At 40.6% G+C, this 23,426-nt stretch overlaps 1 protein-coding gene across 1 annotated transcript in view; it reads right to left on the bottom strand.

The window, feature by feature from the left end:
* Positions 1–8,998: 8,998 nt before the first annotated feature.
* Positions 8,999–23,426, bottom strand: part of LOC139458379 (cell adhesion molecule 2-like) — a 38,628-nt gene continuing 24,200 nt past the window's right edge. Inside the window, exons 2-9 of the mRNA XM_071239786.1 lie at positions 22,530–22,916; positions 21,871–22,230; positions 20,846–21,121; positions 20,047–20,139; positions 17,027–17,149; positions 16,568–16,589; positions 15,324–15,399; positions 8,999–14,306 (exon numbers count right to left, since the gene is read on the bottom strand). Of these exons, the coding sequence (XP_071095887.1) occupies positions 14,184–14,306; positions 15,324–15,399; positions 16,568–16,589; positions 17,027–17,149; positions 20,047–20,139; positions 20,846–21,121; positions 21,871–22,230; positions 22,530–22,916 (1,460 nt within the window). The 3' untranslated portion in view covers positions 8,999–14,183. The remainder of the gene's footprint in view (positions 14,307–15,323; positions 15,400–16,567; positions 16,590–17,026; positions 17,150–20,046; positions 20,140–20,845; positions 21,122–21,870; positions 22,231–22,529; positions 22,917–23,426) is intronic.

Below are 23,426 nucleotides of genomic sequence, written 5' to 3'. Positions count from 1 at the left end.
CACGAACAGCACAAACAAAACGTTTTGCGCAGGCGTAATATAGCTCCAGGTTAGATTGAACGCACATGGGGAATCAACACAGGGCAGTATTATTTAAAAGTAGTGTATTAGGCGCCACTTTTGCGGCACTATCACACACTTTTGCGGCACTATCGCGGCACTATCGCGGCACTATTACACACTTTTGCGGCACTATCGCGGCACTATCGCGGCACTATTACACACTTTTGCGGCACTATCGCGGCACTATTGCGGCACTATTACACACTTTTGCGGCACTATCGCGCCCAATCGCGCCACATTCACGGCACTATCGTGCCACCATCGCACAAATTACTTTGCGCAACTATCGTGAAACTTCGATCAATTTACGTGCCATTCTCGCGGTATTATGGCGCCAATGTTCGAGTCACATTCGCGGTACTTTCACGACACTATCGCCAACGAATCGCAAAACCATTCCGCAATACAGGGGAAGGAATGTTTTGCAATATAGTGTTGTTAAGGTTTGATCACATATCACTGATAATGAATTTTATTGAAAATTGATAATTAGTTTTTAATATTCCACATCACATATACACCATTCACAAACATACGCGTGAAGATGCGGGTTAGAATAGGTCTTCAGTAACCCATGCTTGTCACCCGTGAAGATCCGGGTTAGAATAGGTCTTCAGCAACTCATGCTTGTCACCCGTGAAGATCTGGGTTAGAATAGGTCTTCAGTAACCCATGCTTGTCACCCGTGAAGATCCGGGTTAGAATAGGACTTCAGCAACCCATGCTTGTCACCCGTGAAGATCAGTGTTAAAATAGGTCTTCAGCAACCCAATCTTGTCCCCCGAGACGATTAGGGTTAGAACAGGTCTTCAACAACCCATGCTTGCCGTAAAAGGCGACTATGCTTGAAGCGACTAACTGGATCAGAAAAACAGGCTCGCTGAATTGCGTGATGACTATCATCGTATCCCTGGATCGATGCTCATGATAACAATCACATAATTGTCTGAACCAGACTCGACTTTTGACAGACCGCTGTCACATAGCTGGAATATTGCTAAACATTAAAAACAAACAAACAACACTATTTGATACACTTTATTTTTAAAACAGTATTTTATTTTTAACCATGATAGTTCAATGTATGTTGCTTTGCTTCTCGAATATTCTTCACCAGTTGTCATGCAAAGGACAGGAGACGTATGTATTTATTGATTTATCATAATGTTTATATTTGTGTACGTTGATGGGCTATTTTTTGTTACCTTTCTTCTAAAAACTGCGTGAGTAACCTATTAACTAGACCCCAGGTACCAGTAGAAACATGTGCGTATGTAGATGAGGTAGTGAGATAGCATTGCCCTGTGTGTGGACCGCTGTTGAGTCTCACAGACTGAATAACATGAAGCTTTGCAGTGACATCCGACACGCCAAGGCGGTCATTCACTTCACATTGACCAGCTATTGACGGCGACCTAAGAAAGCATCTGCAGTCGGTAATGACACGTCCTGGCTCTCATATACGATGAGCGCGATGCTAACGACGATGAAGACGACGAGACAAATGCCGACTGCATCGCTTGTAAATAATCGACTAGACATACAAGTGATGGACATTGTGAGCAACGACGTTGGGGTACGAGGACACACTATCAACCAAAACGTCGTCGTCGTCGTCATCATCATCATCATCATCATCATCATCATCATCATCATCATCATCATCATCATCATCATCATCACCTCCATCATCATCACCACTACCATCCCCGTGTTTTCCCGTTCCCAGTACTAGTTATAAACCACAACTGTCAGACATAACGTTGTAACACTCATATCAGAGTCTACGTAACATTTTGTACTCGAAATAAGTATTTCTAAATATAATTTCACAAATTTATAAAAATAGTACAGACACCAAAAACTGCTAAGGGATAAATGGTATTCCATCGTAGTGAGTGAGTTGGGTTTTACGCCGCTTTTAACAGTATTCCAGTTATATCACGGCGTGTCAGCTTAATGTGGGGGGGAAAGCCCAAAGTGATGCAGGTCTCAAGACGTTTACCACTTCGGTGAAACCCACGAGCACGGGTATGGTGCTGACAAACCTAGAAACATAATCGGGGCGAACCGGGATTCGAACCCACAATCATAGGTTTCTGACGTGCCCAAGGGACGCAACTCTGCAGAGCGAATCGCGGCGCCTTAGACAACTGGGCCACGCGTGCCCCCTATATTCCATCATAAATTAAAAGCCAAGCCATTATTAGTCACGTATGATGCTCACATTATTATCACATTATTATCGCATTATCATTGAATTTTTAATAGGCATTACATAGAAGTTGACGATGTTTGCACAATTTATGGATAACAACTTCTTTAATATTGTAAAGGCGATGTTTCGGTATAGATCCTTATACCGTGGTTAAACTGGAGTCTTTCTTGACAACGGTATAAGGATCTATACGTTGCCTTTACAGTATGAAAGAAGTTGCTATCCATAATTCCTGCATACTTTCACATTATCAGTAATGCGGGAATTTGTATGGGTCAGATGAAGCATTCAAGTAAAATGTTAAAGACACGGGAGTTTGTCTGTGTCAGATGAAGCATTCAAGTAAAATGTTAAAGACATGGGAGTTTGTCTGGGTCAGATGAAGCATTCAAGTAAAATGTTAAAGACATGGGAGTTTGTCTGTGTCAGATGAAGCATTCAAGTAAAATGTTAAAGACATGGGAGTTTGTCTGTGTCAGATGAAGCATTCAAGTAAAATGTTAAAGACATGGGAGTTTGTCTGGGTCAGATGAAGCATTCAAGTAAAATGTTAAAGACATGGGAGTTTGTCTGGGTCAGATGAAGCATTCAAGTAAAATGTTAAAGACATGGGAGTTTGTCTGGGTCAGATGAAGCATTCAAGTAAAATGTTAAAGACATGGGAGTTTGTCTGAGTCAGATGAAGCATTCAAGTAAAATGTTAAAGACATGGGAGTTTGTCTGTGTCAGATGAAGCATTCAAGTAAAATATTAAAGACATGGGAGTTTGTCTGGGTCAGATGAAGCATTCAAGTAAAATGTTAAAGACATGGGAGTTTGTCTGAGTCAGATGAAGCATTCAAGTAAAATGTTAAAGACATGGGAGTTTGTCTGGGTCAGATGAAGCATTCAAGTAAAATGTTAAAGACATGGGAGTTTGTCTGTGTCAGATGAAGCATTCAAGTAAAATGTTAAAGACATGGGAGTTTGTCTGGGTCAGATGAAGCATTCAAGTAAAATGTTAAAGACATGGGAGTTTGTCTGAGTCAGATGAAGCATTCTAGTAAAATGTTAAAGACATGGGAGTTTGTCTTGGTCAGATGAAGCATTCAAGTAAAATGTAAAAGACACGGGAGTTTGTCTGGGTCAGATGAAGCATTCAAGTAAAATGTTAAAGACACGGGAGTTTGTCTGGGTCAGATGAAGCATTCAAGTAAAATGTTAAAGACATGGGAGTTTGTCTGTGTCAGATGAAGCATTCAAGTAAAATGTTAAAGACACGGGAGTTTGTCTGAGTCAGATGAAGCATTCAAGTAAAATGTTAAAGACATGGGAGTTTGTCTGTGTCAGATGAAGCATTCAAGTAAAATGTTAAAGACATGGGAGTTTGTCTGGGTCAGATGAAGCATTCAAGTAAAATGTTAAAGACATGGGAGTTTGTCTGGGTCAGATGAAGCATTCAAGTAAAATGTTAAAGACATGGGAGTTTGTCTGAGTCAGATGAAGCATTCAAGTAAAATGTTAAAGACATGGGAGTTTGTCTGTGTCAGATGAAGCATTCAAGTAAAATGTTAAAGACATGGGAGTTTGTCTTGGTCAGATGAAGCATTCAAGTAAAATGTTAAAGACACGGGAGTTTGTCTGGGTCAGATGAAGCATTCAAGTAAAATGTTAAAGACACGGGAGTTTGTCTGGGTCAGATGAAGCATTCAAGTAAAATGTTAAAGACATGGGAGTTTGTCTGTGTCAGATGAAGCATTCAAGTAAAATGTTAAAGACATGGGAGTTTGTCTTGGTCAGATGAAGCATTCAAGTAAAATGTTAAAGACACGGGAGTTTGTCTGGGTCAGATGAAGCATTCAAGTAAAATGTTAAAGACACGGGAGTTTGTCTGGGTCAGATGAAGCATTCAAGTAAAATGTTAAAGACATGGGAGTTTGTCTGGGTCAGATGAAGCATTCAAGTAAAATGTTAAAGACATGGGAGTTTGTCTGGGTCAGATGAAGCATTCAAGTAAAATGTTAAAGGCACGGGAGTTTGTCTGGGGTTATCCGACTGGTCGTGACTTCGTGGTTGGAACACCTACATCAATTTACGTCTCTTGGAGGGAACCTAATCAACGTTTCGTCAGTCGTGGGGCTGATTAAGTTCACCGTCTTCGTGGTGTACTGGATAGTGTCTCTTCCCGGAGAGAGGAAGGTCCGGGGTTCGATCCCCAACCACGTCACGCCAAAGTTAAAAGATAGTTCTTATTTTACCCTGCCAGGCGCTCGGTATTAAGGGGCTAAAACAAGGACTGGTCGGCTCGAAGTCAGTATATTGTGTCTGAGTAGGGTATTCATGTTAAACTGATGCATGGTATCTCAGTGAACTAGCACTATAAAACCGGCATTAGTCCGGGCTAGTACAAGCAGCAACACACACATGCCCGTCTCTATATAAATGCAGTAATCTTGAATGCGACGTTAAAGATACTTTTCTTTCTTTCTTTGTTGTTTAACGCCGCACTCAGCAATATTCCAGCTATATGACGGCGGTCTGTAAATAGTCGAGTCTGGACCAGACAACCCAGTGATTGACATCATGAGCATCGATCCACGCAATTGGATTGGATAACATGCATCAACCAAGTCAGCGAGCCTGACCACCCGATCCCGTTCGTCGCCTCTTACGACAAGCATAGTCGCCTATTCAGCACGCATGGGTTGCTGAAGCACGCATGGGTTTCACTCACTCAGACACAGCTTCGAATTAATCATGTTAAGGATACACCGATTTACTGTTTAATCCATTTGTTGAGTTACAAGTATCAATATTTCATTTTTAAATATAATGAAATGAACTAATGACATTTTTTTTTAATTTTAAAAAGCATGTTTAATAGCATCACCAATTGCTTAGCGAAGCCCTCTCCGTGCCGAAGCCTGATGAGGTGATTACATGTTATACTTCTAGCAACTTCCCTATTTAAACAGACTGCTAAAGTCAGCATTAAAAAATACATGCTGTGGATCCTTGGTAATACCGTGAAGGTTACATAAATATATAATAGTGGCATAATACAGATCGGGTAAATGGGAAAAGAAATAAACGCTAACATATAAAGCATACATAAAATCTCAATATCTGGAACTTCGTGCTCTATTTATATCAAACGTTTATTATTTCGTTTTAACATATCTCTTATCGTGACTTTCCTCTTCAAATTAATGATGTCTCTCACCCGGGGCTTACTCACGCGTACAGGAGAGCCTGTCTCAGACAGTCACGTGTAGAGGAGACCCTGTCCCAGACAGTCACGTGTACAGGAGACCCTATCTCAGACACTCACGCGTACAGGAGATCCTATCTCAGACAGTCACGTGTACAGGAGACCCTGTCCCAGACAGTCACGTGTACAGGAGAGCCTGTCTCAGACACTCACGCGTACAGGAGACCCTATCTCTGACACTCACGTGTACAGGAGACCCTGTCCCAGACACTGACGCGTACAGGAGACCCTATCTCTAACACTCACGCGTACAGGAGACCCTGTCCCAGACAATCACGTGTACAGGAGACCCTGTCCCAGACAGTCACGTGTACAGGAGACCCTGTCCCAGACAGTCACGTGTACAGGAGACCCTATCTCAGACTGTCACGTGCACAGGAGACCCTGTCTCAGGCAGTCACGTGTACAGGAGACCCTATCTCAGACTGTCACGTGTACAGGAGACCCTATCTCAGACAGTCACGTGTACAGGAGACCCTGTCTCAGGCAGTCACGCGTACAGGAGACCTTATCTCAGACACTCACGGTCGGGTAGCCTAGTGGTTAAAGCGTTCGATCGTCACGCTGAAGACACGGGTTCGATTCCTGACATGGGTACAATGTGTGAAGCCCTTTTCTGGTGTTCCCCGCCGTGATATTGCTCGAAAATTGCTAAAAGCGGCGTAAAACCATACTCACTCACTTACTCACTATGATACTTGGCATTCTTATGGTTAAACAATTATCTTGGGTTGGTCGAATGAGAATTCTTTTGAAAATTGCGTACCTCATTTTTTTTATTGCCGTTATATGGCATGAATTTGTTTTCTAATACTGTTTGGCATGTTTAGTGTTTTTTACAGTAACAGGTGTACATGCACTTATAAAGAGGACACGGTGAAGATCCTGGTTAGAATTGGCCTTTAGCCTTTAGCCCAGTCGTCTAAGGCGCAGCGATTCGCTGTGCAGAGTTGCGTCCCTAGGGCACGCCCGAAACCTATAATTGTGGGTTCGAATCTCGGTTCGCCCCACTAAGGTTTCTAGGTTTGTCAGCACCATACCCGTGCTCGTGGGTTTCACCGAAGTGATAAACGTCTGAGACCCAACTCACTCACTCATAATTTAATGACATATACATATTTTGAAATGGTGAGGGTTATACTATCTACTGAACAAGTCATATAGTTGAACAAATATTTTGAATTTGTGAGTGCTTATCTACTGAAGAAAGACTTACAAACGCCCATCCGGAGATTGCAACAATTATAGATGTTCCATTTTACTGAGAATTTCAGTAATCTTTGCATGCGGACGTAAAATCTCACACAAAACCCGTAATTTCCAGTTTACCTGTGCAAAACATCCCAGGATCAGGAGAGTTTATCTGTACAACAGATCCCTGTAGGAGAGGATTAGTTGATCTGTACAACAGATCCCTGTAGAAGAGGATAAGTGGATCTGTACAACAGATCCCTGTAGGAGAGGATTAGACAGACAGACCTGTGTTATTTATACAATAAACACACACACCCCCCCCCCCCCCCCCCCCCCCCCCTGTTGTGTTTCTCCCATGTGTCCTCTTTTGTACTCTGAAAGGTAAGGGGACCTTCAAGAATAAATGTTAATAAAAAGTATTACAAGATAAGTGTTGACGTTTTTATCTACATCAAAAACACGCCCTATAGTTTGCACGTACCTCACGCAGTTGTTCAACACGCGTGCGTAGTGTCCTTCCTGAGTTTGACACTTTCAAAGAAGGTTCATTAATCACTGTGGACCAAATTATGCTTGTCATACAGTTGTGATTTACATGGTTTCATACACTATTTGTGTATGAACTAGCGATGCGGCTTCTGCAACGCCCGGAACGTCTTCCGGATATTTGCGTGCTGGAAACTAGCAGAATTCGGCGTGAAAGGGCCAATACGTTCGATGTTTCACTGTCTGTGATTAGCAACAACGAACCCAAAATCTAGACGAACACCGGACAGGGAGTCCAAAGATCAGAGACAAGAGCACAGGATCGATAGACCCGAAACCAGGCTCTACGAATAGAACTCAAAGTTTGAGTCAAACGGCGATTCAAATTGGTAACAATGTTCATCAGGCTACTGGAGTACGAGTTGCGGATCATACGGTTAGAACTCGTCTGCATGCAGCTCATCTCCATCCTCTACGGCCACGTGTTGTGCCGCCCCTTAACAATCCTAATAGTGCCAACAGACGTTAATGGTGTACACAGTGTCGAAACTGGATTAAATTTGATGGTCTGGTGTCATGTTTTCAGATGAGTCCCGATTCACTTTGCACTTACTCGAGAGACGTGGTCATGTCTGGCGACGTTGAAATGAACGTCAAGCTTATGTCAATCGAGGTGGCATGACAGATCTGGAGGTGGATCGGTTATGCCGTGGCATGGCATCACAATGACTGAGCGAACCCCACTCCATATGGTGCAAGGAAGAGTCACTTGACAGTATTAGCTGGACAATATACTAAGGCGTGTGGGTCGATGTTTTGTCTTTCAGGACGGAAGGCACCTGAGCTAACTGTGCACCAATCGTCTATACTCTCTTCCAGCAGCACAACATCCATGCAATGCTATGGCCAGCAATGAGCCCAGACATTTTCCCCATTGAAAAGGTTGGGACATGTTGGGGAGACGTGTATGTCAACGTCATAGGCCCGGACCACGTTGGCTGAGCTTAGCCAGGCGCTGCAAGAGTGGGTAAAAACTCCCTCAAAGCGACATTGGGAAACTCATTCGCCATATGCCTCGTCGTGTTGGACAGATCATGGTTGTATTACTCACTACTAATCCAAAAACGTCAACTCTGAAATTTCCCATCTCATCCCTATCGTCCTTCAAGAAATCCGGGTAGAATAAATCTTCAACAACCTATGCTTGCCGTAAAAGGCGACTATGCTTGTTGTAAGAGGTGACTAACGGAATCGGGTGGTCGGGCTCACTGACTTGGTTGATGCATGTCATTGAATCCCAATTGCATGGATAGATGCTCATGATATCAATCACTGGATTATTTACAGACTGCCGTCATATAGCTGGAATATTGCCGAGTGCTGCGTTAAACAACAAACAATCAGTCAAGATCATTGACGGTCAAAACATCCACTGTCATACTTCACTACCAGTTGTAGTGTGTTCATTATTATACACCTATTTCTAGAAACCGCCGTCATATAGCTGGAATATTGTTGAGTGCGGCGTTAAACAACAAAAAACAACAACAAAAACAAGAAACCAATATCTCTTGCAATTTTGGAAATTTAAAGTTATTTCTGAGTATCCTCAACTTTGTTAAGGATTATATAAGGCTCCTTGCTTCTCAGAGTACTGTTTAGTTGGACACCTTGTTTTTGTACTGCATAACCACTTGTTTGCTGAAAATTATCACATTTCACACAAACATAAAAAAGCACAAACCATGTAAAACAAGAGTTATTATAAATTTGTTTTATTTGTTATGTTTATAATGATTGATCATGCTAGCATTACAATAAAATATGCTCTGAGATAATAATCTAATTTGACCTATGTACAATCTAATCATGATGTAATTACAAATGAATCTGAAATAAGCAATTATGACCAGGATGCATCCTCAAACCCCAGGGATATGTACATCAACACTTAAAGCCTTCAGGACACACAACTTACCAGATGAATGACGTGACTCCAGCAAGAAAATGATCATAATTTAAACATGTTCATATTTGCCCATCCAACATCTTTTCATTTGCCACCTCAAAGTTGACATGTACACAAAAACTATATAATTAAAAAACTACACATTTCTTTTAAAATTACAATTGATAATAAAATAATACAGTTCCTGGTCACAAATAATCTGATAAAAAGAGTACAAAACTATCTCCGATAAAGTTTAAAATGGGCTGCTTAGGTTAATGTTGAGCAAGATTTTTCACCCAACCAAGCAAACTTGTCACCCATAAAATGGTGTGGCTCTAAACATAGAGACAACACAATAAAAATATTTGATGGCAACATTCAGAGTATTGGCTGCTCCACCTGTTCATTCAGGGGATTTCTGGCAGCTTGATGTAAACACACCTGGGATTAGAGGATGTTTAATGAAAATGAAATAACAATAGATGACAATGATGACAATGATGACAATGACGACAATGGGGACAATGTGATGACAATATAGGATGACATGCAATTAAAACACCACTACAGAAAAGTGGACAAACAACAAAACCAACATTCATGCATACAGGCAAGACACTTATACGCTCATCAGAAACCACCGCTATCACCATATGGTCTTATGGACACATTTCTAAAAAACGTGCAAGTAGCTTATGAAGTACACAGCTTAAAAGTGTGGAAGTAAAAGTATGCATAATATACTCAATACAATTCTTTTAAAATCACACAACACAGTTAATGAGATGTTTCAACATATTACCAAGGAGTGCAAAAAGTCTGATTTTCAGATTGGTAAAAAAGATTTGAGAAATGAAAAACAACATTACAAAAATCAGGAACTTCACCACTGTGTTAACATGAAAATGATGGATTCAAATTAAGCTCCTATAAGGCAAACTAACTTAAATTAACTTGGAGCAGAATTACAAATAGTAAGAAGGGAAAATACAAATTCCGTATTTTAAATACGACATTTCAGCTAGGTGTGGTCTTAGCCAAGGCAGACAGAACTATGTCAAACTGTATTGTATATTGTACACAGCAATGAGATCATACAACTTAATCTGGTAATATGCAAGATCTTAAACCGACTGATTGTGTAAAGACACTTACCCAGATAACACTTTCCAGTAAATATTAAGACCACGTCAAGTTTTTGATGCAGCAAACCCTATTTTCACAGTCGGAAAACATGTGAGAATTTCGGTCAATATGTATGATCACAGAAAGAGACCCAAATCCATCTAGGCCTGACACCAAGGCCAAAATGTCCTCATTTCATATAAAAAATAGTACCAGTATAAAAACTTCTCTTTAACTAACGGGATCAGTTCCCCTGATTACGGTTTCGCATGGGGGGATCTTTAAAAAAATGTAAAACACATGTTTACTATCGGCACAATGTGCTAATGAGCTATCAAAATGAGAAGATATGGATGTTGAATCATAGGAGTAATATATACAGTAGGAAAAATAACATTACTTGTAATATACATGATACGTAAGATGAAAATCAATATGCATGCAACTCAATGAAAACTGTCATTTCTGTCATATTGTGTCATATTAAAGTTGAAATAGATCTGACAAGCAAATTGACTGTTACAATAAAATTTGGGGCATAGCTTTGGATATTGTTTTTCTGCTAATTTTACAATACAATTAAAGAAAGTAAAATGAAAGATTAGATTTGCATTTAATTACTTACAAAACTTGCCTAATTCAGATAATTGCACTCAAATAACAAATTTCCTTTTATGACTTATATGTTATATACATCTGTCTCGTTTTCTTCAAGCCTGAAATTTATGCTGAGGAAAACCTTCAATCTTTTTAATATAAATATGCATTTAGCCAGGGCAATTCAAACTCTAATTTCAAGAACTCTAATGTAAGATATTAACTTCAATTAAATGCTTTCAGCATCTTGGCATAAAACTGGCATTGCCTTGTAATAAACAGACTCTGAAGCATATTAATGATTGTGTTAGAATCAAATACTTTACCTCAGCCACAAACTGTAAGCTTCCGATCAACTGACAGCATTCTCATGACAACATTCTCTCTATCAAGCTAAACACAAGTACATGTTTTGGTTGGTTTCACAGCCCATGTGAGAAGAAAATAATATCAATGACAGAGATAATATCTCATCTACTGTAATCTGAACTAAAATAATGCAGTTTCAAGTTCCTTCTATTCATGAAAAAATATGATAATTTTCATAATAAGTTCAGAGAAATTATCACAATAGGCATAAAGAATAGGTATTATTCTCACAACAAAACAAATAACTCTACCAAAGCAGTATAAAAAATTGCTCAAGTTCCATTCAAACACTGAATAAAATGAACAGATTGCCATGAAAACCAAACGCTATGAGATCCAGTTTTAAGGTCAGCTATCAACACACATTCAAGGACAGTCAAAACTGAAACTGGCCAACAAAGCTAATTAAGTATCTAAAAGTTTGATCCCCATGGCAACAGAATCCAAGTTACCATGACAACTGTGATTTTCTGAATACAATATCCAACTGACCCTTAGCAAACTTGGGTAAAGAGCACAACAATATGTTATTCTATTTACAAATACAAATACAAAAAAACAACATATTCTATGTGGTGAAATATGTGTAGAATATTGGTTGAGATTAAATGGAAGTGAAATGACTTAATTCTTGATGAATCAATCATGAGTCTTAAAAAGTGCAAGTCTTGAAACAAAACTTTACAATGTCACACACACAAAAGACATTTTGATTTCACAGGATTCTCTGACATTGAGAGAACAAAGAATGTGCAATCAAAGAACCACACTATCAGGTATCACACTACCCCTGTTCAATATTCAGTGAAAACAGATCGGATTTATGGCATCCTCACCCACCTGCTGCATCACAATTACCAGAACACAGAGCATAATGGCAATATGACATCTTTGGTAAAACTGGGGACATGAGCAAAGAACATCCTAAGGGACTGACAATTTGATATTCTGGTTGGCTGGAACTGCATTGAAAAAATATATTGTCCCCCCAAAAGCTTGAAAAAAATATTTATGCTTCAAACTACAAAATACACTGTTGCAAGAGGCTTATTTTTAGGCTAATAGTTTTAACTGAAAGAACATCTGTTATCTAGTCTTCATACAAACACACACCCCAACACGCAGTCCTTTTGATTGCAACCCTCCTTGAAGTCATTTTATTTTACATGAAATTATAGCAGGCTTGATATCATAGAAAATAATTGTCCTTTTTAGTCATGTCTTGAGCTGTGACTCAGGCCTTAAATATGTTGAAGTTCCCATCCATGTTTCAGTAAGTTTGAAATATTCAACAAGTATTGAAATATTCTTCTAATGATTTTGATTCATGCGCAATTTAAGGGCAAGCATCAAATCTTTGGGACCATCAGTAAAGTGTTAAAATCTGTAGTGTCTCAGTAGGTCCTTTAAATCTGAAGTGTCTCAGCAAATCTGTAGTGTCTCAGTAGGTCTGTTAAATCTGTAGTGTCTCAGCAAATCTGTAGTGTTTCAGTAGGTCAGCAAATCTGTAGTGTCTCAGTAGGTCTGTGAAATCTGTAGTGTCTCAGTAGGTCTGTTAAATCTGTAGTGTCTCAGCAAATCTGTGGCGCCTCAGTAGGTCTGTTAAATCTGTAGTGTCTCAGCAAATCTGTGGTGCCTCAGTAGGTCTGTGAAATCTGTAGTGTCTCAGTAGGTCTGTTAATCATCAGGGTCATGTCCCTTGTCTGCCAGGTCAGTTTACCAATAAGAAAGACAGGTTTGCTCCAAAAGAACCTAACAGATCCTGGTCCTCAAACAGTTCTTTTTCAACTTGTCAACAAAATTATTTTGTGGTGTAGATTTTCTCATTTTGAACTGGCTAATATTTTGGGTTATTTATGATAATGTTAGCAAGACAGGTTAAGGGTCAGGACAAACACTTTCCTAAGACATTTAAAACTCTTGGCAAACATACCAAAGCCTAAAATCAGAACCACATAATCTTTGGTATAACATTAACCTTGATAAATGTCTTCAATTTGAATGGCAAAATTTAACAAATTCAATCTTAGCTTATTGGACTTAATATCCTCAGAACAAATAATCAATTTGTTGTGTGAAACATGTACGTAATAGACAATAGACTGGCAATAATAGACAATTTGTGGTATTTGTGATGAAAAACAAGAGCAACTGTAGCCGAGTGATTTTATCATGTTTCCCTTTTAACAAATGTTCCCTGTTAACAAATTAGTTACGAGTACTTGAATACAATTCACAGAGCCAGATACAACAAACAGGTGGAATCAGTGAATGAGGATATAAGGTCACAACCTCTGTGGACAACTGAATATTGCCACAGAAAGGAAAATGCTTAAATTCCAAGAAAACATAGTATGGTCAGGATCACGTCGTGTGGTTCTCCTCCACTGGTCGAAAAAATCATTTCCCGTCTTTTGGCAAATCCCATGTGAAAGTTACAGCCGTTGTGTCTAGTTGACTTCAGTAAACTTGTCACACATGTAGTTCTGTAACGTTCAAGGTGACATGTTCATTTGGGTAACCACATTCGAAGAGTCAGTCTCCAGTAACTGTAGTATTGTAGACACTCCACGAACACACTGTCACTACTCACTAGATCCCGATGGACAGAATGTTCCAGTAATGGTTAACTGTATATGTGGACATTCCCAATCCAACGAAACACACAAACAAAATCATCACGTCCATCATTGCCGTTTCCACAAACATCGATTGAGGAAATAAACTCTTTTTCTCTCTTTTTATCGCATTTTTTCAATTTTTAAGTAACAGAAACCATACATAGCACTGATAGATGTCCATGCACATCATGTGTGGTAACGTATCTCAATATACATGATATCTCTTTACAAGTGATATTGTTTCTATGGCAATGAACATGACATCTGATAACGCTCATATCACCATGTGGGACATCGACACATTCCTCATCAGACTTGAGGCATCGAAACATCAGCATAATCTGTCATGGTGTCCGCCAGGGCCACCGGTTTCCGACTACGAGGTTTGGTGTCGAATTGCAAGTCTGCATAGTTCAGAGCATCCTCATTTTTCTGGTGTAAAAGGAAACAAATAAATGTGATGCTGTTAAAACAATTTTTAGAGCTTACTTGGCGCATCACTATGAAACACATGCACAAATCGTGCCTAGGTGATCCATAGATTAAATTTGCAAAAACAAAATTAATAGAAACAAATATCCAAGGTAACAAATTTAATGAAATTTCCAAAGTTGATTGAACTGACATACCGTATTCAACGTAATAAGCGCCCAGTGCGCTCTCAAAATTAGAAATAGGGGGCGCTTATAAGAATATTTTTTTGAGTTGAAAGATAGTAAATTTCATGGTTTATGCTAACAGCCTGAAATGTTTACATACGACAGATATATTTTTCAAGAATTTAATTGCCCATAATTAAGGGTGATATAACACACGAGTGCGTATTACACACAAATAAATAAGTCTTGTGTACATTGATCAACCGGAAGGGGTGCTGATTGGCATTGTTCACTAGCCAATATATTAGCAAATATCACAGTGGGCGCTTATTACGTTGAATACTGTTATGAACCTACAGGCCCGACACGAGATCCACCTACCACGGGCGTTTATATCTAACACTGTTCTGGAGGGGAGCCTTGGTCAACTGGTACCTTCAGAGGTCGTTTACAGTAACTTATTCTTTGGCAAACACAATGATATCACAAAACAGAGAATTGGTGAAGGAAATGAAATGTGAAGGGTATATATGTTTGGGAGGTAGTTTTATTAACCTTCAAAGTGAGGATCGAAGGGCAAGGTTAAACGTGTTGTACCGGCATCCTGGGGCTACAGGGGTCAACAGGCTACAGGGGTCAACAGGCTACAGGGGTCAACAGGTATTTCAACAACATTGTGTCTTCCCTCACGACGTAGATCTGGATCACTCCAGCAAACCATGGCTAACCATGATCTACACTTTCAGGCAGTGTCCTATTCCCTCTATGTTTTATTTCCTTCATGCCTTGTCACATTCTAAGTGAGACAGTAGGTGTATCAAGTTAACTACATCAAATCCAGTTTACTTACATTATTGTAGTGGTTGAATTTCTTGTCGTTCGTGACCAGGTCCGGTTTTGTGCTGTATATCGACATATTCTGATTGCTGTAAGGAGATATATTACACAAATGAGACACTGAAACACAAAACTTGGGTACAAGTATTACATTTCTCGATATTCAAAAAAAAAAGGATGATCATTTAATTAAAATATTTTGGCTGTATTTCCAGTTTATCTAGAACTGACAATCCTTGTCCCCACTGTGCACTCAGAGTGAGTGAGTGAGTTGGATTTAACGCCGCTTTTAACAGTATTCCAGTTATATTGCGGCGTGTCAGCTTAATGTGGGAGGAAAGCCCGAAGTGATGCAGGTCTCAGACGTTTACCACTTCGGTGAAACCAACGAGCACACGTATGGTGCTGACAAACCTAGAAACATAATCGTGGCGAACCGGGATTCGAACCCACAATCATAGGTTTCTGGCATGCCCAAGGGACGCAACTCTGCACAGCGAATCGCGGCGCCTTAGACGACTGGGCCATCCGTGCCCCCCTGTGCTGACTAAGACTAAGTCTGAGCTGACTAAGCTAGCCAAGTTTATAAATTTTAGTGCTGCTTTAAGGCCAGACTGTGCACACATGTACATGTTAATAGCTGTTGAATACCTATTATTATTTTTTAAAGAACCTCACTCCAGAAGTCCATGGTAAAACATTTTGCCCTGTGGAACCTGTATGATATTCTGGGAATAAAGGGAGATAACTCCTGAAAATCATCTCCCTTCCACTGTGTCTATTTCGACACTATGGTTATTTATTATACCAGAAATAAAACTTATTAAGATAAATGCTCTTTCATTGAAATATCTTCATCAAAATCTTATCTTCATAAAAATAAAGTCAGATACTTTTCATTACATATTTGTATTTTTTTAGATCACATATCTGGTTGGTTTGTTTCTTTATTGTTTAACGCTGCACTCAGCAATATTCCAGCTATATGACAGCTGTCTGTTAATAATCGAACCTGGACCAGACAATCCAGTGATTAATATCATGCGCATCAATCCACGCAATTGGGATGGATGACATGCATCAACCAAGTCAGGGAGCCTGACCATCCAATCCTGTTGGTCGCCTCTTACGACAAGCATAGTCGCCTCTTACGACAAGCATAGTCGCCTTTTACGGCATGGGTTGCTGAAGACCTATTCTACCCCGGCTCTTCACGGGTCCCATGTATCTGGAGTAGTATCATACAGTTCTACTTACTTGTATGGCTTTTCAGATGGCTCTGGAAATGAGATAAAAAGAGAATTGAGGTAGGAAAAATACAATTTGGAAACAGTCATCTATTGAACATCATTTCAAACACAAGCTTGCCGGATTAGCATGACTATCTGACGCTATAAATATTGAAATACTGTTTTGTTTTTGTATGGTGTTAAATGCAGCACTCAGCAATATTCCAGCTATATGACAGCAGCTTGTAAATAATCGAGTCTGGACCAGACAATCCATTGACATCATGAGCATCCATCCACTCAATTGAGATACAATGACGAGCCATCAACCAGGTCACGAGCCTGACCATCTGATCCCTTTTACAACAAACATGACAGGCTGAAGATTATCCGCGTTCTTCACAGGATATTGTAATACTGACACCATGTCGCCAGTGCAAGAATTAGTAATCGGGAGAAAACTGACTTAAATGTGTCACACACGGACCTTCAGGGGCACTCTTTGCCTTTCTTCGTCTGTAGAGGCAGACGCCAGCGATGATGCCAGCAATAAGCACCAGCCCGACGACGACACACACGACGATGATGATGGTAGTATTGTCTCCGTCGTCTGAAAAACAACATAGATATGTAGAATACAACTATCAATGTCTACATAGAATTAATGTTGCCTAGTTTACATGCTAAGGAAGGATATGTTAAAACAAACGTCTGTGTGAAGTAATAAATAACAGGTCAATTCAACTTGCAACTCATGTACTAGATAAGGAATAAAGTCATGCACATTACTTTTTGAATGCTGTAGAAAATGACAGTTTTCAGTCGATTAAACAGGCAATCCTCATTTAGTTGAACTTTGAGGCCCAATCACAACGATGCAGTATTTAACAGAAATATGTCCCAATGGACATTGATTTCAACAGTCATGCCATGAAAGGACATATTTATCACTCCCTATGTCTGAACATGTCTACAAGTTGGAATCAATGTTTCTACTTATTGGGAGAGTGGTGATGCACATTTGCACCCGTGTAGGGTGAAGATGTCAGAAGGGGTTAGGGGTCATATGGGGTGGAGTTGGGTTAAGTTGGATTGAGTAAGATGAGTGGGTTCGTGTTAAGCGAGGACTGGTTGTGTTAAGTGGGATGGCGCTTGGTTAAGTGGGTAGGGTTGGGTTAAATGGGAAAGGGTTGAGTTAAGTGGGATGGGGTTGAGTTAGGTAGGTGGGGTTTGGTTAAATGGGTGGGGGTTGGTTAAGTGGGTGGGGTTGGGTTAAGTGGGAAAGGGTTTGGGTTTAGTGGGATGAGGTTGTGTTAAGTGGGACGGGATTGAATAAAGTGGAAGGGGTTTGGTTAAGTTGGATAGGGTTGGGTTTATTTGGATGTGGTTGGGTAACGTGGGATAGGGTTGGACAAAGCTGAGTTAAGTGGGACAGGGTTGAATAAAGTGGGACGGGGTTGGATAAAGTGGGACAGGGTTGGATAAAGTGGGACAGGGTTGAATAAAGTGGGACGGGGTTGGATAAAGTGGGACAGGGTTGGATAAAGTGGGACAGGGTTGGATAAAGTGGGACAGGGTTGGATAAAGTGGTATAGGGTTGAGTTAAGTGGAACAGGATTGAGTTAAGTGGGACAGGGTTGGATAAAGTGGGACGGGGTTGGATAAAGTGGGACAGGGTTGAATAAAGTGGTATAGGGTTGAGTTAAGTGGAACAGGGTTGAGTTAGGTCGGACAGGGTTGGATAAAGTGGGACAGGGTTGAATAAAGTTGGACTGGGATAGATTAAGTGGTACTGGGTTGGATAAAATGGGACAGGGTTGGATAAAGTGGTACGGGGTTGGATAAAGTGGGACAGGGTTGAATAAAGTGGGACAGGGTTGGATCAAGTGGTACGGGGTTGGATAAAGTGGGGCAGGGTTGGATAAAGTGGGACAGGGTTGGATAAAGTGGTATATGGTTGAGTTAAGCGGAACAGGGTTGAGTTAAGTGGGACAGGGTTGGATAAAGTGGGACAGGGTTGAATGAAGTTGGACGGGGTTAGATTAAGTGGTACTGGGTTGGATAAAATGGGACAGGGTTGGATAAAGTGGTACGGGGTTGGATAAAGTGGGACGGGGTTGGATAAAGTGGGACAGGGTTGAATAAAGTGGGACAGGGTTGGATCAAGTGGTACGGGGTTGGATAAAGTGGGGCAGGGTTGGATAAAGTGGGACAGGGTTGGATCAAGTGGTACGGGGTTGGATAAAGTGGGACAGGGTTGGATAAAGTGGGACAGGGTTGGATAAAGTGGTATAGGGTTGAGTTAAGTGGCACAGGGTTGGATAGAGTGGTATAGGGTTGAGTTAAGTGGGACAGGGTTGGATAAAGTGGTATAGGGTTGAGTTAAGTGGGACAGGGTTGGATAAAGTGGGACTGGGTTGAGTTATGTGGCTGGGGTGGGGTTAATTGCAGATTGGTAAAGAAAATCTGAGGGGGTCAAGAGAGGGGTGGGGATTGTCATAGTAAAGTGCACCTATGTGGGATTACCAGTAAAATGATGTCAGGTGGTTGTTAAGGAAGTCAGGTGCAATTTGTGGGGTCGGAATCAGCTGTGAGGATTGCCTTTTTTCTACACAGACAATGCTAACGATGCAAACAAATCTCCATGCCAACATGCATGACAGAACAGACACTGTAACACAGTCAACATCACGGCAACTGTCATCCAACAATATCTCACTCAATGCAAACATGTTATGACACTTGTCACTTCGGACATAGTGCAGGGTGCAGACATTCCCCTAGGGGAAAGCATGGGCTCACCACACAGTCTTGACCATAGTCAGGGTAATATATGGCTACAAATCTAGTTGTCTAGTTGAAATAAACAGTGGATGAGTTGAATCATACCAATGGAGTCTATCACTGATAAAAAAAATATTGTTCTCTGACCTAGTCTTATTGGATGTGTCTGTAATGTCTTGAGTCAAATCACTGAAGGAATATTTAACGTCCGTTTCCTCCTCATCAATCACAGAGGTACAGTCACAGCAGATCACTTGACAGATGAGTGAGTGAGTGAGTTGGGTTTAACAGTATTCCAGTTATATCAAGGCATGTCAGCTTAATGTGGGAGGAAAGTCCGAAGTGATGCAGGTCTCAAGACGTTTACCACTTCGGTGAAACCCATGAGCACGGGTATGGTGCTGACAAACCTAGAAACATAATCAGGGCGAACCGGGATTCGAACCCACAATCATAGGTTTCTGGCGTGCCAAGGGACGCAACTCTACACAGCGATTTGCAGCGCCCTAGATGACTGGGCCACCCGTGCCCCCACATGACAGATGATATCACATGACAAAGGTATAGTCAAATTAAATCACATGACAGAGTTACAGTCACAGTGCATCACATGACATGTCATGACAGAGGTACAGTCACTGCATATCACAAGACAGAGACATGACATAAAAAACACGACAGACACGTGACCGGAACATGACGACAGTTAACAGCTGAACATACCTGTTGGTCCGGGCTTAACAGCATCTGTCTTTCCAGGAGGAGGACTTTGTGTACTCGTAGAGGATGTGGTGGAAGGGGTGGTTGTTGTTGCAACTGCAGATGTTGGTAAGGAGAGAGAGAGAGACAGAGAGGAATACATGCATTAGTTCAGTCACAGTTAGATGATCATGCTCGTGCAAAGATGTAAACGTCATTCCAAAAATAACTTCCGACCTCTTTGTCTTACCAGTACTAAGCCATCTTGCTATTTGTACTTCAAAGCCCTGAATCTAACATAGGGTGGCTGGTTCAATCTCACATGCGCTTGTAAATACAGAACTGGGATTATCTGCTTCAGCCAACAAGAAACTAATTTCAAAATATAAAATGTTCATGTCATGACATCAGGATATCAAGCTCTGCTAGCTCTGGGTCCAGACTTTTACTATTGCCCTCAAAAAAGGAGACATCTTACACATAATCATCAAGGATGAATAGGCAGATATGAAAATCAAGACCTCTACAATTCTGTGGAAGCAATTTCTTTCACATGCTGAGATGTTCCACTTTCTCCACCAAAGACATAATTGTCTGTGGAGATTGTAGAAATATCAACTAATCTAGGATAACCAGGGCCCCGTTCCACAAAGCGATCTTAGCGCTAAGTCGGTCGTAACTCCCATTCTTTAACACTGACTTACGACAGTCGTAGCTTTGTGGAACGGGTCCCTGGATTATGTTCGCCTTCATTAATGTCCCTTGAGTATTTGTACAAGAACTGATATGAGCAAAGATACAGAAAACAATAGGCTGTACTCACCAACATTGATGTTGAGAGATCTTGATGCATTGTACGTCACACCACCGACATCATTGGTGGCCATACATGTGTATGTTCCTGAATTTTCTATCTGAAGATTAGAAAGTGTCCATTCTCCGCCCGACGTGGTGGAATTATCGTCTCCTTCTTTGTGCCAGGAGAAGGTTGCTGGTGGGTTGGTATCAGCATTACACTTCAGGGTGACGGTGTCGCCAACAGTGTGTGTGCCTCCTGCAGGGTTGGAGCTGACATCTGGGTCACTATCGGTGAATGTATCTGCAAATATTAGCATCAGTGAGTATGGTTTTATGCTGGTTTTTCGCTGCTTTTATTCAGTATTCCAGCCCTATTCTTGCAGGGGACACAGAAACTGTTCCCCACATTGAACACAAGTGTGGAATCAAACCAGGGACTTCAGAGTGTTGAGCCAAAACTTTAACAATGAGGCTGCCACACAATGCCAACTACCCCTAATTTATGAGAGGAAACATTGCTAGGCTGATAACTACCACGACCCAACATTCATATCTACCACTGCTAGGCTGATAACTACCACGACCCAACATTCATATCTACCACTGCCAGGCTGATAACTACCACGGCCCAACATTCATATCTACCACTGCCAGGCTAAAAACTACCACAACTCAACATGTACATCTACCATTGCTGGGCTAATAACTACCACTTATCAACATGTATATCTCATCTAAGTCATACATGTATACGACTGCCAATGTTGATAACTACCACTGCCAACACTTTTCCCTCTTTTTAAGTGACTGCCAAATGATCACATCAAACATATTGTGTCTACTTTGTCATCCGTCAACTTCTATGTAATGCCGATGAAACAATTCACCAAACATATTATCCACCTCATGTCAGTGATTTTGCTTGAGACAAATTACATTAGGACTTTTTCATGGACATTCAACTTTTGCTTGGACATTCTTCTAGGGCATACTGGATGACAACAAACCAATGTCCAAAAAATTAACTGATCTGAAACCCTGCATACTTACAGAAAACTGCGATCTTGACAGTTTGTCTACATGTAGAGTTGCATGTTTCGAACCCTGTAGGTTTTGTGAGCGTGGTGTGGTTTGCTGCACACCGGATGGTCATTCCATTGTCTTGTCTGCTGACATTCAGTGTCAGCTGACTTACTCGATCAAAGGTGCACGTTCCTGTAGTTGGATAGGAAGGGTTTAGCCTGGCGAGACTAGTTATGTCCTCTGGCGTGTTGCCACGGTACCTGAACCACAAGAAGTCTCCTGCAGGTTTTCCAACAGATCCCTGACACCGGAGTTGAACCTGCTGTCCGTCTGTGTAGCCATCAGTGTATGCAGGAGTCAGTGTTATGGTTGGTGTCAAGGGTTGTGCTGCAAGGGAACATACACACACACATTACATCACTTAAGAAATATGAAATAGGTGACTCCAACATGACCAACCGCATCTTAATTTCTACATGTGGAGTTAAAAAACATATTCTTCAGACTGTGTCTTTGTCGTAGTTTGTTTGTTTCTTACCATGCTTACAGACATAATATGTTAAAAACATAAAACGTTTTTTGAACATCCCAGTGAATTCTGTTACTAAAGGTCCAGGATCTCCTGTTATAATTTGTCCTGTACTGTATAACTCAAGTTTCAATATGTAAATGATAAACTCACTTACCTTGCAACAGAAGATTCATATCAGCTGTCTTTGTATCAGCCGTGTTCCCTGCTGTTTGATAACTAACAGAACAGCGGTAGGCTACCTCATCCTCACATTCTACACGATCAAAACGCACACTTGTGGAACCATCAGACATGATGAGTGTTGTTCGAAGTTTAAAATCATCTGCAACACCTGAACCATAGAGTGATGAGTTGACATCTGGTCTAAAAACTGCAATGTCAGTATAAGATGTATCTGTAGTTCTTGTTCTACTCATTGTTATTGTAAAAAGTACTTCTCCCGGTGCCAGTACATATTCACACTTGACAGTGACTGGGTTGGGTCCTTTAATTCCTGTCTCATCTCTTGCTGTCACCGTTATTCCATAAACACGAGAAACACCTGCAATGAAAAAATATGCTAATTCATAATACATGTTACATAGTGCTGAAATGTTTTTGCATTTATTCCGTTGTTTGTGTCGAAAATCATAACAGTCCATACATCCTGACTACAATCAGCTTAAAATGATGCTGTGATTTTGCTAGAAACAAATGCCATCAGAACATTTTCACCTTTCAGACATTCTGCTGTATCAAAAGCAAAATTTAAAAAAAAAAAATTGAGGGCATCATACTGGTATCCTGCAAATTAAACTTAAGCCAAACTCAAATTTGGAGATGCCAAAGGATATGTTGGGCAACTGGACAAAAGGCCTTTGGCTCATACAGATAAAATGCACTTCTATCTTCATTATCTTACTGAATCATACACCATTGAACTGATGAAACACCGACACACAACAACAATTGATCCTCCTCATGGACACCTAAATAGGTTCACAGTTCAGTCTTGTTGACCAACTTGATACCAACACCAACAAAAATAATGGACATTTGTAATACGCCATCC

Source organism: Haliotis cracherodii, unplaced genomic scaffold (genome assembly GCF_022045235.1).
Source record: "Haliotis cracherodii isolate W230 unplaced genomic scaffold, xgHalCrac1.p SCAF_12, whole genome shotgun sequence".
NCBI lineage: Eukaryota > Metazoa > Mollusca > Gastropoda > Lepetellida > Haliotidae > Haliotis > Haliotis cracherodii.
Note: the sequence above shows the minus strand (reverse complement) of the source record. Positions and strands in the feature narration are given on the sequence as shown.